Source organism: Petaurus breviceps, unplaced genomic scaffold (assembly GCF_028583685.1).
Source record: "Petaurus breviceps papuanus isolate PSGF00001 unplaced genomic scaffold, PetGlider_PUasm1.0 90760, whole genome shotgun sequence".
Classification (NCBI taxonomy): domain Eukaryota; kingdom Metazoa; phylum Chordata; class Mammalia; order Diprotodontia; family Petauridae; genus Petaurus; species Petaurus breviceps.
In genome coordinates, this window is record NW_027187338.1 from 9,838,242 (window position 1) to 9,854,810 (window position 16,569).

At 40.8% G+C, this 16,569-nt stretch overlaps 2 protein-coding genes across 3 annotated transcripts in view; one reads left to right on the forward strand and one right to left on the reverse strand.

The window, feature by feature from the left end:
* Positions 1 to 2,087: 2,087 nt before the first annotated feature.
* Positions 2,088 to 14,834, reverse strand: ZBTB8OS (zinc finger and BTB domain containing 8 opposite strand). The gene is made up of 7 exons (XM_069068120.1): positions 14,555 to 14,834; positions 9,221 to 9,245; positions 8,836 to 8,957; positions 7,685 to 7,767; positions 6,512 to 6,564; positions 4,720 to 4,756; positions 2,088 to 3,464 (listed from the first exon to the last, which is right to left on the reverse strand). The coding sequence occupies exons 1-7, from the start codon at positions 14,718 to 14,720 to the stop codon at positions 3,378 to 3,380; spliced, it is 573 nt and encodes a 190-aa protein (XP_068924221.1). The 5' UTR covers positions 14,721 to 14,834; the 3' UTR covers positions 2,088 to 3,377.
* Positions 14,835 to 15,409: 575 nt separating this feature from the next.
* Positions 15,410 to 16,569, forward strand: part of RBBP4 (RB binding protein 4, chromatin remodeling factor) — a 25,613-nt gene continuing 24,453 nt past the window's right edge. The window contains exon 1 of one of the 2 annotated variants that reach the window (XM_069068118.1): positions 15,410 to 15,542. In XM_069068118.1, the coding sequence (XP_068924219.1) occupies positions 15,527 to 15,542 (16 nt within the window). In that variant the 5' untranslated portion in view covers positions 15,410 to 15,526. The remainder of the gene's footprint in view (positions 15,543 to 16,569) is intronic. The other variant, XM_069068119.1, reaches the window with a different exon arrangement.

Genomic DNA, 16,569 nt, shown 5'->3' on the forward strand with positions numbered 1-16,569 from the left:
TGTGGGAAGGCTGAAGGATGCTGTGGCTCTCAGTGTTATTATTGCTTCTGAATATCACTGGTACTATGATGGAATCAGCTTACTGGTTTGGGGATTCAGTTTTCTGGTGTCTAAATAAATGCTTCAGGGTCAGGTAGGTGGCCCAGTGAATACAGCACTGGCCCTGGAGTCTAGAGGACTTGAATTCAAATCTGGTCTCAGACACAACACAAAAAACTAGCCATATGACCTTGGGCAAGTCACTTAACCCCAACTGCCCTGCTTTCCCCACCCCCACAAAAGAGCTAAATAAATAAATGCTTCAGTTCTACCCTCTATCTAGAGAATCTGGTATATTTTGCAATCGAACATCATATGATATTATCGTCATGGTTTTTATTGTGATTGTGGGCGCTATAAATATTGCATTGGTGCTACAGCTGGGGAGATACTCACCTCCCATCTGGCTTATTTGTCCATGGCTCCTTTTTTGTATCTTTCCTGATCATAAGGGAATGACTGAATTCAGGAGATCCATCAGAGGTCCCATTGGCAAATGAAGTGAGTAGCAGAATCCACTGGAGGCAATAGCAGTGGCCACTGAAGTGGAAGTGGCCAATGATTGGCACATGCCAGCTATGGACTAGTTAATTCTTGGAATCCATGAAAGGAGAAGAGATTTCCAGTGACTAGGAGTTGTACTTGCTACCTCTCCTCCCTCTGGACCTTGTGTGTACAAAATGTGACCTCATTTTGGAGGGAAAATTATACTATTTGTTCTTGCTATACCTTCTCCTTTCTTAATTCTTTAAAAGTTAGTAAAGTTGAGGGTAAAATTGTTGGTGATGGAACCAGAACCAGAACCAAACCCAAACCAAAAACTTAGCAAACCAGTGGAGGGTTTGTTTGCCAGCATGGGAGCCCCAGCTGCATAGGCTGAGACTTCTCAAAGGAACAAGATTTAGGTAGGAAATGAATGGGGTATGGGATACTTCAGGATTGGCCAAGGCCTGATGTTTGTAGGGTAGGAATAGGGGATATGGTATCCCTTGATTGGACAAGCCTTTTACTCAGGTTAGTAAAAAGAAAGACCCTTGGGTTACCAGATCTTTAAATTACATGCTTTTATAACCCCAACAGACATGTAAAGTGCTATGCTGTATGTCATACAGCCATCATCCAGCTGGCATGAGTAACAGTACCCAGAGAATCACTCTTTATCATCCTTAGCCTATTGCTTCTAGGATCAAATACAAACTTCTCTGTTTGGTACCCAACTTCCCAACCTGTTTCCAAAGATTACATTCATGACCCTTTTTTTTTTTTTTTAACTCATCTCACACTCAACACCCATCTGGCCTCTGTGCCTTTACACAGAATACACTCCCTCAACCCTTCACCTCTTGGAATCCCCAGGTTCCTCACAATTTGGCTCAAGCCATATAACCTACTACATGATTTCTTCCCATCTGCTAGTTTCTCCCCCCCAAAATTATACAGAATTCACTCTGTATATATATTTTTTAAGCAATTGGGGTTAAGTAACTTGCTCAAGGATTTCACGGCCAGGTGTTTCTGGGTGGGTGCTAAGTGTCTGAGCCCGAGATTCGATCTCCAGGTCTTCTCAACACTGGAGCCGGTGCTCTTACTCGCTGTGCTACCTGGCCACCCCCACTCTGTATATTCTTAGAGATATATGTCACCTGATAGAATGTTATCTCCAAGGCAAAGATTGTTGTTTTTTTTGTCATTGTATCCCTAGCACCTAAGAGTACCTGGAACATAGTAGGTACTGAAGAACTGTTTGTTGATTATTAGAATGGAAAAAGGTCTTAGATTAGTTTAATAATCCCTCTTATTAAAAGTGAAAAAAAGTTAGCTTTAGACAGATTTATTAACTGGCTTGAAGACATGCCAGGAGGTGGCAGGACTGGGATTTGAATTCAGATCTTCTGTCCAGTGCTCTCCTTCCTCCCCTGCTTTCAGGGACTATGCCATTCAAAGGAAATGATGGAAAGATCATTCAAATGTTGTTAAGCTTATTATTTACAGAGACCAATGCAAAGCCCAAGGGAAAAGAATAATTCAGCTTTCTTTATGCCCTCAAGTTATGCAACAGAAATCTTTTATTTAAAAAATGACAAATGACAAAAAGATTAAGGAAGCTCTTTTTGACAGTTTTGCTTGAAGATATACAAACTTATACCAGGAAAATTGTGAATTACTTTAGATTTACAAAATTTAAATTTTAGATTTACCTTTGACAAGCACTGCTCCATACTGATGGGAATTGGTTAGCCTATGTATATGAGACTGCATGCTCATTTTTGCAGATCACTTTTTTCCAATCAATGGGCTCTTGGTCCCAGTCATTAACTCCACTTTCTGCTAAGTCACAGAAGGATGATGCTACTATTCTATAAAGGTATCCTTTACATGGCCAAAATCTTCTTTGAGGTAAATCTTGGTAGATATGGAAATAAGTTATAGCAGTACCCACTGGTCATTTTTTAAAAAGTGTATAAATACAAAAAAAAAGTGTATAAATAGTAAACTAAAGTTTTCAGCACTAGGAGAGATGCTTCAATCAAAATCTTCTGCTGTAGGCGAAACAGAGTAAAGTCAATTTAAAAATCTGATTGAAGCAGTTTCACTGAAAAGGAAAGCAACAAGGCTATCATTTGAGTGTAGTTTTCCTGGTCACCTGAAACTCTTACCAGAGAAGGACTGCATTGTTAATTAAAACAAACATCCATCTAAATATATTTCCCTTCCAGTCTCTAACAATGTACTAATGTTCATTTTAAAATCAAAGTATTATGAAGCCATCCTATCTTATAGTCATTTGCAAGGAAACAATTTAAAAAAGGAAGACAGGATGGAGTCAAAATGTTTCAGTGAATTTTTCAAAGAAAAAGTTATTTTTATGGTGCAACTGTAACCATTTCTTTAAAAATGAATCCACATGGATTACAAGAGATACAGCACCTCACAGAAGCCCATCATTTAGCTGTTTCATATGTGTAATTTAAAATTATCTTAGCAAATTGGATAAAAAGCAAAATTTAATACAACCTATCTTCTCAATGACTCATTTTCAAAAATGGAAAATGTAGAAAAGCTCACAGGGCCAGTATGCTTCAACAGCAATATCAGGGACAGGGAAGATTAAATCTCTTGCTACTTTAGCCAAGAATTCATAAATGAGAAAACATACTCTGCCACCTGAATTGTTTTTCTCCAAGTTTGAACAAAGGATAGAATACATCTGTGCCCCCAATTCAGTTTCTTACAAGAATACTAGTTATCTATATCTCTCCTTTTTCAGGTCAATCACTGTGTTTTTCCCCCAAGGGAAAAGAAACAACGGTTCTTCTTAGAAGTTCTTTCATTGTGTTTTAAATGTCAATGATCACAAAAACTTCTGGCTTCTCCTCATTATAGACTTGCATTGCTGAATATGTTATTGCCTTGACTTCAGTCCCCTAAAATGGTGATTGAAGACAGAAAAATTAAGCTAAAATTTAAATGGAGAAGACAGTAAAATATAATCATAAACCCTGAAAACATGGCACAAAGACTAAAAATCTATGTTGCTCTGTCCCTCTTACCTCCTCATTTGCTTTCACTGCCTTTCTGAAGCTAGGTACACTGGATAGAGTACTGGACTTGTAGACAGGAAGATTTTAGCTTATATCCAGATATTTACCAGCTGTGTGATCCTGGGCAAGTTAGTTTATCTCTTCCAGCTTCAGTTTCCTCATGTACAAAATAGGGATAATAACAGCACCTACATCCCAGGGTTCTTGTGAGGGTTAAATGAACTAATATTTGTGAAGCACTTTGCAACCTTAAAGTGCCATATGAATGCTATTATTATTATTATCTCCATTTTTTATTATCTCCCTGTTGCTCCTCAGACCTTCATTTTTATCACTAATCTAATGGCTGCTGATTGGGAGAGTTACAGAGTAGCCAGCCATCATGAGCCCAAAGCTTAGTGGGAGTGGTGCCCAACTGTTTTGGTTTTCATCTATTGCTTTCACAAGCCTACATGTGTCCTTTAGAAAGAGCATAGGATTATAGGACTATAGCTAAAACTGACCTCTAAGACCATCTAGTCCAACATCCTCATTTTACAGATGTGGAGACCCAGGCCAGGGGGAATAGGAGGGGATGCTAAGTGATTTGGTTTTAGTCATAATGGTAGTAAACATCAGAAGTAGGATCTGAACCCAGGTCATCTGAACAAAGAGCTGGAGTCATCTATGACATGGTTTGTCCTCAGGAGATAATGCCTGGCATATGGTTAAAATCTTATTATTCTAATAAAAACTATGTAACAATAACCTTTTTGGTCCATACCTGTGATTTCCCCGTACCAATGGGTAGCTCAGCAACTGCTATGCAGCTTATTGACTTGCTCAGAGCTACCTGGGGACCCCAAGATCACCTGACTTATCATGGCTTCTAATAACATCTTCTAATAACTGACATATCTACAAGGTTTTAACATTTATAACATGCTTCACACACACACTGGTCATTTTCTTCCAGGCAAGTCAAGCAAATTCTTGGAAAATATGTCTACTAGGGTGTCCGTGAATGTGACTTGTTCATGACAGCTAAAAAGGTAAAATTCTTCATTCAAAATTTCTGACATAATATTAGGAAGAAAATTATATCATGCCTCTCTTGCTTTGGGTAAAAAACATTTAAGGGTACTGAATTTTCACATACCTGAGGATGCTTAGTCAAAGAAAACTCTTCTCCCCATCTAAAGAAAAATAAAGATACAGTTAAATCTTGAACAATTTTAGGAATTTCTACTGGATTTGTGTATTATAAAATAATAGTTAAAATTTTTTATGGCACTTTAATGTTTGCAAAGCCCTTTACACATACTATTTAATCACTGAAATCAAATTATTTCATAATTATTTGAACTTCACAACAACCCCATGAGATAGGTGCTATGAAGATGAGAAAAATGAGCACAGAGAGGTTGAGTGACTTGCTCAGGGTGACACAGTATGTCAGACAGAGGTGGAGGGTGAAGGAGGGAATAAGAATTTATACAACACCTACTAAGTGCCAGGTACTATGATAAATGCTTTTAACAAGTATTTTTAACAAATATTATTTCATTTAATCCTCACAACAACCCTGGGAGGTATTACAGATGAGGAAACTGAGCACTAGAAATATAAGTGATCTGAAATTTCAATAACTAGGCACACACAAAAAAAAGAATTGTTTCACGAATTTTATTTTGAAAGATCCACTGTCTTAGTATTTTAGTCTTTGGTCAAATAGTTCTTTTATGCCAGACTGATAGGCACTCCTTAAAACACAGTGTGTAGTACAAGATTCTCAATAAAGAAGGTACTTGACAAAGGCTGTTTTAGCACACACACACATCTCCTTAATTTGATTTCAAGTGAAAGGGGAATAAATACCTACTAACAATCACATGCATAATCAGGAGGTTAGGCTGGTGAATATGTAACTAAGGTCTGAACAGAGTTTCTATTTTATCACTTTTCCAAAATTATACAATGCTGACATCTTTACTTACTTTCTTGGCTCATCCTTTAAGAGAGGTTCTTCTATACTATGCAACTGTAACAACTAAACTTGGTTCCTTGAGATAGCCTGGCATTGTGGATGACAAGCTGGCCCTGGGACCAGGATGACCTGGGACACCCAGGGCAAGTCCCTTGGTCTCTAGGTACCACATGTACTTTCTAACATTATCAGCTGCAGAGACCATGTGATCTGCTTTGGTAGAATTTCATCATCCAGGAGCTCCTTAAACTAATAAAATCACAGATCCAGTCCTTATAGCTCACTCAGTTATCAAATTCATCCTCCTAAATAGACTGCTACCTATTCAGTAATCTCTAGTAGCTCCCCATCGCTTCCATGATCGAATATAAGATCCTATTTGATGTTCAACATGCTTTATAACCTGCTGTCTCCTACCTTTCCAGTCTCTGTACAACTTACTTACCTCCATATACTCTGCCCTTCAGTGACATTGGCCTCCTGGCTAATTCTTTCAGGAGATCGTCTATCTCCTCACTCCATATATTTTCACGTCAACTTCCTGCCTTAGGTCAAAGCTCAGTTAAAATCTTATCTGCTACAAGAAGCCTTCCCTGACTGCCCTTAATGCTAGTGCCTTCTTTCTCTCAATTACTTCCATTTCAGCCTGTCTACACATACCTGCTTGTATACTGTCCAGTGCTCCTCCCTGCCCTCACAGACTGTGAACTCCTTGGAGCAGGAACCATCTATTGCCTTTCTTTGTATCCCTACTGCTTAGCACATAGTAGGTGCTTAACAAATGCTTGTTGTTTGGCTTCAAAGAACAGATATGTGAATGTACTTCCCCTCTTCTTTTTCTATTCTTTATTATAAAGGATGGTTCCCCAGGTAAAGGAGAGGTGACAGATATATACTGATGATGTTATAAGAACAAAAGAGAGTAAGCAAAATAAAAATAGGTTTGAAAAAACCTATTACTTACCCAATTGAGCGTAATTTGAAGTTTCTTTGGTCAATAGATAGTACTTTCACTTCCTAAGAAGAGTAGAAGAAAAACTAGACTTGTATGTAATAATAAAAGTTTGTTTGTATTACCCAATACCAACATATCTAGAAATATAAAAAGAGATCAGGGGCTGGGGCAGCTAGGTGTCACAGTGAATAGAGGACTGACCTTAGAGTCAGGAGGACCTGAGTTCAAATCCAGCCTTAGACACTTAACATTTACTAGCTGTGTGACCTTGGGCAAGTCATTTAACCACAACTGCCCTGCCCTCCCCCTCCAAAAAAAAAGGAAAAAAAATTGACCAGGGTCATCAGAACTCTTTCCTCAAGTGAAGGGGATTCAAATGTTAAGTAACTAGGCAAACTAATTCCGTTTCAGTAAAAAATTAGGATAATTTCTCTGAACCAATATCTTTTTACACATAAATGTATACATATAATATACACATTATTACACATAAATTGCATAAATGGTCTTGATTAGTTTAACTTTAAATAATCTATGGACTGCAATCTTGAAATGTCAACAGTGAAATATGACAGCCATAAAGCTAATGTAATCTTAGGCAGCATTGAGAGGCCCAGTGTCCAGGAATAGGGAGGTCAGTCATTGCTGCAATGGTCAGAACACATCTGGAGTATTGGATTCAGTTCTAGGTATCATATTTTAGGAAGGTTTTTGATAAACAGAGTGCCAATCAAAAGTGGGCTTTGAGGTGAAAGACTTTGAGGTCATGACTCGTGGTGATTAGCTTCAGGAATTGGGGATATTTAACTTGAAGAAGAGAAGATTCAGGGAACAGAGAGCTATCATCAAGTATCTGAATGGTTATTATGATGTCATGCATTGTAAAGAAATATTAGAGAGCAGAATATGCAGCAATGACTGAAAGCTGTAGAGTCTGCCTTAGGCTTGATGTCAAGAAGCACTTCCTAACAACAAGAGCTGTCTAGAAGTGAAATAAGTTCCTCTTTCCAGGGAAGCATTCTGACTAAAGCTGGATGACCACAAATGTCTGTGAGCGTGTAGAGGGGACTCTTGTTCAGGAATAGGTTGGATGATATGGCTTCTGAGGTAGCTCCAACTCAAAGATTCTGTGCAGTGGACAGAAAACTCCACTGCTCAGTAACAGAGAAAATCATTGCTTACCCGAGGTATGAAGAATTCATCAGCACTAAATTTATAAAGCCATTCATCCAAAAAGTGAAAGAGAAGAGACTGCAGGTCATCTCCTACAAAATCAAACCACAAAGGGTTATAAATTTGCTATTTCTCAAATTCAGAAATGATCTTTTTTATCAAAGAAGTTTGTGCCCATCTTGTGCTTATACTTTTTACTTTGCCTACTGTATATTTATCATATAGTACTGTATACTGATGTATGGGTCATCTTCTTTGCTAGATTATAAATCTCATGAAGGAAAGAATCATGTCTTAACTATCTTTTTCTCACTCCAGCCCCTAGTACAGTATATATACTTAGTACATGACTGATGGGTCAATGAATGGATAATAGGAAAACTACTGTAAGAGCCCCCACATTTTCTACCTTGAATAAAAATGAGTAACGAACTACATATCTGCAAATGTAATGTGAGAGGAAGAGTAAGTTTAGATAATCACCTTTTTTTTTTTTGCTTATACTGTCAAACTTTCTAACACATTCAGTAACATAAAATGTTGCATATTTACAGCAACTCTCTCTCTGGAGAATGCACTTACACCTAGAAGAAAAGTATATGGGAAAAAAAAAGTTTCAACAGAACCTTTCAGTTTTTTACCACACAGGTCCATCCAAATATACTCCCCCAAGTGACCATATAAGGCAACTGGTGGCAAAGTGGATATCTAGCTGTGGGCTAGGAGTCAGGAAGACCTGAGTTCAGATCTGGTCTCTGACACACACACTTCCTAGCTGTAGAATCCTAGGGAAGTATTTAACTGCTGTCTGCCTCAGTTTCCTCAACTGTAAAATGGGAATCATAATACTACATACTTCAAAGGGTTGTTTTGAAGATCAAAGTGAAGAACTTAGCATAGTACCTAGCACATTATAGGTGCTTAATACTTATTCCTTTCCTTTCTCCAACACATAGTACCCTCCCTTAAAACAAAAATCACCAAGTGTAACTGAAAGAGTGGCCCTGTCTAACAGAATACGAATCTTCTATACCCAAAGCCTCCTACTCTCTGTCAAGATGAGGGAAATGTGTTATCACCTGGGCTCTGAAACTAAAATTGGTCACTACATTTAACCCAAATTCAGATGCCTTTGTTTTACAAGAAAAGTTCATTTTTACCTTCAGCTTCCACCTCAACTGTCTGGAGCGGTTCCACAGTCCCTGTGTCTGTCATGTAACCAAACATGGCCATTGCACACTGCTCAAATGCTTCTTCCAATGTGTCTCCCCAAGCATGTAACCTATGGAGATGGGATCAAGTCACCCCTGCAAAATAATCACTTCAGGGCAAAGGGATGACAAACCAGTGTAAGCACAAAAAGACTAAGTGCAGTGACACTGAGTGCTCTGAAACCACCACTTTCTTATTACAGATTAACCAAACAGGAGAAACAAGGGTGAAAGTAGTCATATACAGAACCTCCCTTATAGTCTCAATTTAAATGCAGATTTTCAGAGGAATATATGTAGTGACTTTATGCCTTCAAATTCCAGCAATACTCACTGTACATCAGCTGTGTGATCCAGATCTAGGGGAGGGAAAAATACTAATGAGATCCTAAATTTGATGTTCACATAAGATACAAAAATTACACCTGGCTCATTATTACAAAAACGCTAAATTCTGATGAAGATTAACAGATTACTATATATCTCATACCCTGTCATCAATTTGTACATAGTTATTTTAAAAAATTTAAATCTATCTGATTATGTGCTATTCAGTAACTGTATCAGGCAGCACAGTATAACAGAGTTGGCCTCAGAATCAAGGAGACCTAGATGGGTTTAAGTTCCTTTCTCTGCTACATATTGAGGCTGGGGCAAATCATTAAACTCAGTTCCCCAGGCAACTGTTTAAAACTATAAATTGCTGAGAAAATGCCAATCTGCAATGATAAAGGAAGTTCCTTACCCTGAGGTCTCTACACTGATGAAATTATAGGTCCAATTTAAAAATGGTACCATTAGATTTAACAAGTCAAACTTGTAACTAAAATAACCTGACAATTCCTAAAGGGAATAACAATAACACTGAGAAATCTGATTTCTCGTTAAACTGGGTAATATCTAAGAAATTACTATTTCTTAATAAGAAAAATATATCTAACCACGTTAGATTTCCTATCATTAGTAAACAACAAAAACAAAGGAGAGTGTAACATAATTGGTTTTCCTCCAATGAGAAAAATTAAATTTTTACTAAATGTCTTCTGGGCACAATGTCATTCAAGGAATTACAATACAACCATGAAAAACAAATGGAAAGCTTTCTCTAAATTTTGCTTTTCAAGACAGCTAGAATACTAGAGAAGAAAAATTTCTCATAAGTAGAAACCAGAGGGGTGGATAGGTGGTGCAGTGAATATAGCACCATCCCTGAAGTTAGGAGGACCTGAGTTCAAATCTGACCTCAGACATTTAACACACTAGCTGTGTGACTTTGGGCAAGTCACTTAACCCCAACTGCCCTCCAAAGGAGTAAAAAAAAAAATAAGCAGAAACCAGATCTTGTGTTTTATAATCTTCATGAAAGCACTCAAAGCTACATTTTACATATTACTTGTATCATGCACACACACACATACCATATGGTATACTATACAATTTCTATTGTATCTAGAGAGTTCTGCTCAAAGAAAAAACACTGAAGTAGCAATGAAATAAATATTTTATATATTTGTAACACAGCTTAATGGTTATAGTCAGAGGAAAGAACGAGAATAATTTTTGCTACTGTTTTCATACTACTAGGGAAGACAGCATAGTGGTATTGAAAGAACACAAGACTAGGAATTAAGACTTCAATTTTGGTCGCAGTTCTGCCATTTAACTACCTGTGTAAATTTGGTTGTTACTTAATTCCTTTGTGGTTCAGTTCTCTATCTTTAAAAATGAGAATTATACCCTCTCTATTTAACTGTATTGTTTTGAGGTTCAAATCTGTAATATCTTTCACATTTGTTCCTTCCTTTCCATTATCTTTTGGAAACCTCAAAGTGTTATATAATAATAGCTGGCATTTAACTATAGAAATGTGAGTTATAATCACTATTCAGATTATTATAGTAACTTAATCTTCTTGCCTCCGATATTTCCCTCTTCTAAATTATTTTACAATTAATTCACTGCTAGATTGCTTTTGAAAAATGATATTTTAAGAAAATTATTCGATAGCTCCTAATTGTCCACAGGATAAAATCCAAATTCTTTAAGTGGTCAATAACTATTATTGATTAAAATTAAATAATGAATGAGTAATATTTATGTGGATGTTTAGTATAACTGTTCTTTATATTGTAACTTACTTTGAATCAAAAACAGTACCTCAAACAGGGACTAGGATTTTTAAGGCATCCTAAAATAAATGAGGACCAAGGCAGATAATCATTCCACCCAAGAACAGGAGCACTCTCAAGAGAAGAGTAGGAAACAGAATAGGGCCAGAGTACCTCCTAGATCCTCCATCTAAGGGAAGGAACTCATCTTATCATTTCCCATCCCACTACTCTCCTGACTTCATGATCTCCAGAAACATCCTCCTGCAAGATGCTATTAACTTGGAAACTCACACCTCCTTAGTACCCCTTTTCCCTGGGGCCCCTACCTCCCTCTGATTAGATAGTGGAGGGTAGACTTTGGAGATCTACCAGATCATCCATTTAAGGAGAGGCAGCCATTTCATTATTTTCCACTAGGCTTCAGGACTTGATCATTCCTTAGACTGTAAGCACCTACAGTGTAGGAGCTGTCTTTTACCTTTCTTTGCATCCCCAGTGCTTAGTATAGTGCCTAGCACATAGTAGACACTTAATAAATGTTTATTGATTGGCTGACAGAGAACCAGTTGAAGCTAAAGAAATAACTAAGATGTTCATCTACATATAATCATGTTGGAAAGGACAAGACACTGGACATTTCTCCCACTCCTCTTCCATGTACATCTGTTAGGTTGTATATAGTTACTGGATTTTTTAGTGGTACAGTGGATCGAGCACTGGGCTTGGAATCAGGAAGAATCATCTTCACGAGTTCCAATATGGCCTCAAACACTTATTACCTGGTTTTCAAGACTCTTCCCTACCAATCTCCTATCATTCCCCCAAAAGGTTATCAGCCATTTGTTCTAATCTGGCTAGTTTCCATGCAATCGCACAAATAGGCCATGCTCATTTCCCCGATCTCAATCAGATTACTTCCCTCAACTGGGATGCTGTCTCTCCTCTCCTCTTGACTAGTCAAAAATCTATCTAGTCTAGCTTATGTTCCACCTCTTCCAAGCCATCTTCCCTAACTCATCTTCATGTACCTCCCTCTTTGTTGAACACAGCAACCTACAATCTTAACACTCAATTAATACATAATTATGATGCTCTGTAATTCTTTCATGCATACACTGGTCCTGGATTCTCAACTAGACTATAAACTCTTTAAGGGAAAATACCTGGTATAATCCCTGGCATATATTTGTGAATTCGTTTTTTATTCCCTACCATAAACACTAAATAAAATACTTACTGACTGCCTTTAAATTTAGTCAGCAGCTTCTTTCTTCTACTTTAGTACAGTACTGATCCATTGGAAAGAATGTCAGACTTGGGAGTTCTAAGACCAGAGTTCAAATTCCAAACTCTGCAGAATCTAATACCAGTTTGACCTTAGGCAAGTCATTTAGCTCCTCTGGGAGGTGTTCTCATCTGTAAAATGAGGGGGTTGAACCAATGAATGACCTTTGAAGTCCCTTCTAACTTTAAATCTATGATCCTGTGACTCTTACCCCAAAACAATATATATAGTGTACATATTTGTATTCATATACACTTAAGCTCATGCTTTAAAAGCAAGAAATTCTGTAAGACATGGCTAATACAGACGTATGTTTTTCATGATTTCATACATATTATGGGTATCATATTGCTTGCCTTCTCAATGGGTGGAGGAGGGACTGGAGGGAGAGAAGTTGGAACTTATAAAAAAAGAATGGTATAAATAAATGAATGAATAAGCAAAGAAAAAAAAACTCTGCAAAGGAGGGCCCCAAGATAACAATAATACCTTGCTTATATAGTACTATATAGATTTGAAATTTACTTACAATGACTCTGTAAAGTAGATAGGGTATTATTATTGCCAGTTAACAAATAAGGAAACAAGCACAGAGAGGTTAAGTGGTTTGGCAGGACAATACAGCTTTCCACTGAGTCTAGACTTCTAACTCTAAGACTAGTAACCCTAATTCCCTTTCATTCAATACACCCTGCTAATCGATCAAAGAGTCATAGAACTGCACAGATAAGGAAACTGAGGACCAGAAAGGCTAAGTGACTTTCTCAATGCCACACAGGTAATAAGTAGCAGAGAATAATTCAAACTCAGGTCCTCTATTTCCAGATCCTGCCTTTTTTTTTTTTTTTTGCTTTTTGGAGGGCAATTGGGGTTAAGCGACTTGCCCAAGGCCACATGGCTAGTTTTTGTGTTAAGTGTCAGTAATGGGAATGTAAATTTTGAAAAATCTTCCCTGCCCCTAGGCTAAAGTGCACCTGAAGCCTGGGGTGGGAGGCTTGTTTTTCAGTAGATACTTCTTGATTGGCCAGTGAGTCAATAAGGTTGTTACATTCTCTGAGCCAGGAGAAGGCTATATAAGCCCTGATGTGTAGCTTTGTTTTGGGGCTCACTTTGAGAAGTCTTCTGTGATTTGGTATGGATTCTGGGAAGCTGTTGTCCAGAGCCCCCCAGCTTTGAAAACCCCAGATGTTGATTTGGTATGGATGTAATGGCTGGACAGTTTGGAAAGCTGTCTACTTGATCTGTTTCTGTCTTGATAATTCTGCCTGTATACTTCGAAGTTCGGGGTGCTGACCTTTTTCCCCTGAACAAGGTAAACGATATATGTTTGACTGATTAAAGTAAGCTTCTTAACCCATTTTGAGTTGCTTTCCTTTATCAAAGCAAATCCAAGAACCTGCAGTGGCAGCAAACCCTGAGGACGCTTGGGGTGCTTGCTGCTACAGTGTCTGAAGTGGCATTTGAACTCAGGATCTCCTGACTCCAGGCAGGTGCTCTATTCATTGTGCCACCTAGCCTCCCCCAGATCCTGCTTCTTTTACTGTCATTCTATTCATTAATGAATTCAAATTCATTGAATCAATAGATTCATTTGCCTACTTCAGGAAAACTTTCAATGCCCCAAAGTTAGTATCCCTACTTCAGGAAAACTTTCAATGCCCCAAAGTTAGTATCCAAACTTCGATTTCCCTTCCTAGATAAACCGCTTATTTCTACTCTATTTAGTAAATGAACTCAAGCTGTTCCACAACTCAAAGCTTTCTTCTCAACTGCATTAAGTCGTGAACAGCAGCACCTACAGGGATGCCTATAAATGTTTAGTGAACTAAAAGCAGACATTTGGAGTTGGAAGGACGCTTCAAAATGATGGTCAGAAAACGTAAAGCTGGAAAAAATCTTAGAGACTGAACTAAATACTCTCTGACTCTAAATCCCTGGCCCTGTGATCTAGTCTTTTACAGAAAAGGACGCTGAGGCTTGGTCGGGGGCGGGACCTGTTTGTGGTCACACAGTGAGCAGGAAACCGGGCCAGGACCGCTTGGACAGAGCGAAGTCGGGGAAAGAGCACAGGATTTGAGTGTGTGCTCCGGAATTGCTATCGGTGTGACTTTGGGATACACCTCTGTAAAATGGGGGTGCGGTAAGACGATAGAGTGCCAGGTCCACTAGTGGCGTTAGGCGAGGACTCCCACCGTGGCCCTCTCCCGCCTCTCCACCCTAAGAAGGCCTCCCCCGCTAGGAGGGCCCAAAATCTGAGAGGAAGCGCACTCACACTCGTATTTCCGGGTGGCCGGGGGGTACTTGGCCTTGATCGCCTTTTGCGCTTCATTCAGGTTGTAGTCCCTCACGTCTTCCCCGTCCTGAGCCATGTCTACTGCGTCCAAGGCTCCACTTCCGCCCTTTGCTGGCGCAGCTTCCGCCCGGAGTCCCCGCCCCATGACGCGTGCCTTTAAAGGGCCAGGTCTCAGTGGTGGCCATCGTCCACTACAGCCACTGAGCCTAGGTCCCTATCACGTAGAAGGAGGAGCTGACCCAGGCAGCAGTGGGAGCTAAATTAGTCTCTTCCAGCCCTTACACACGGCCGTAGGTCTAGGCGAGGATGCCTTCGCCCCCGAGGAAAGAAGCTGGGTTTCCCTCAGTAAACGGTCCTGGGTTCCCTCTCGCCTCAATGGAGGGGGGTCCTGGCACGCTCCCGTATAAGGAGGTCAAATCCAGAACCTCGGGTGAGCCTTAATGGAGCCTGACTTTGGAAAATGGCCGCCTCCCAGGAGAGCTTCGAGCCACCCCGTTTTCCAGCTTTCCCCTCCCCCTCCCGCCCCGTTCACGTGACCAACCGTTTTCCCGGGCGGCCGGGCTGCGCGCGCTCGCTAATCTCCGCAACCCGACCGCGCGGAGAGAGGAGGCGGTGCCAAACTGTGGGGGGAGGGGGTAGATCGCGATGCCGAAGCCGGCTCGCGGCGGCGACGCGTCTTCCGATTGGCCACTGTCTAGGCGCCCTCCTCCTTCTTGCCCCCCCCTTTCGCCTGCGCTTGTTCCGATTGGCCGCCGTTGGCGCGAAGGTGCGCGACTCGGGCCACCCGCAGGGGCGGCAGGAAACAATAGAGGCCGCGCGCGCTGAGAGAGCGCCGTCGAGCCCTCCCCACCCCCCACCCCTTCACCCTCACCCCCCCCTTCGCGGTGCCGCGACCCCGGGAGTCCCCGGCCCCTCCGCCCGTCATTCCGTCCGTCAGCTTCTCCGCCCGCCATGGCCGACAAGGAAGGTGAGGGGAGCCGGGGGGAGGGAAGGGGGGCCGAGCGCAGAGGAGGGGGCCCTCCCGGCAGCCCGAGTCGGCCCTCCCCGACCCGCGGACGGAGGGATGTGAGAATAGCCCTTTCTGCCGGCGGTCTCCGGCTCTCCCCAGTGTATCGGGACTGCCATCCTCCCGCAGGCCTCTCCGCTTCGTCTACGTGTCTGTCCCCAGGAAGGAGGCCAGAGGCCGGCGCTGCCCCACCTGGGCTGGGGGGAGGGGTGCGCTGCGACCGGCCCATGGCGATCGTGGATTCCATCCCCCGCTTTTTGCAGTTGGGTTAACTGAGGCCGCACGAGGGCACGGGACTGACCCAAGTTCACCACGGTAGCAAGTAGCAAAGGTAGAATTGGAACACAAGTTCCTGCCGCCTGAAGGCGCTGCTACGATGGCTGTGTGACCTTGGACAAGTGGCTTAACTTGGAAAGCTTGGGGATGGGATTCCGGGGAATCCGACGGTCTCGGGTACTAGTCTTTACTCTTGGGTAGAACGAACCCTCTTCCTTCAGCGCCCATGCCAACTCCTAAAACACAGGTGTGATTGTGAATCTTACCTCGTTAGTGTTCTCCAGGCTCTCCCCCGTTGCCACTAGGATAAAGTACGAAATCCTCACTGACATTTAAATCCCTTCGTAATCCAGCGCCAGCCTAACCTTTCCAGACGTATTTCACTGTTGATCTTTAAGCATCAGTGTTGGAGCCAATATTTACCTATCTACTCTTCTCCTAATTATGTATTTCATCTCTGAGCGTTTTCACTAGCTTATGCTCGGAATGCACTTTCCTCAACCGGGTATCTTAGAATTCTTGACTTATTGTCTCCTATGAGAAGCCTTTAAAAAATTTTATTTTGAACTTAACCAACTCAGATAAACTGGATGTTTCCAACATTCAGTAGAACTGAAAAAGCTTTTCCTGATCTCCCTAGCTGTTAGCATTCTAACATGAGAGTTTCTCCTTAGTTATCTATATGTATTATATCTGCTGACCCTCCAGGAAT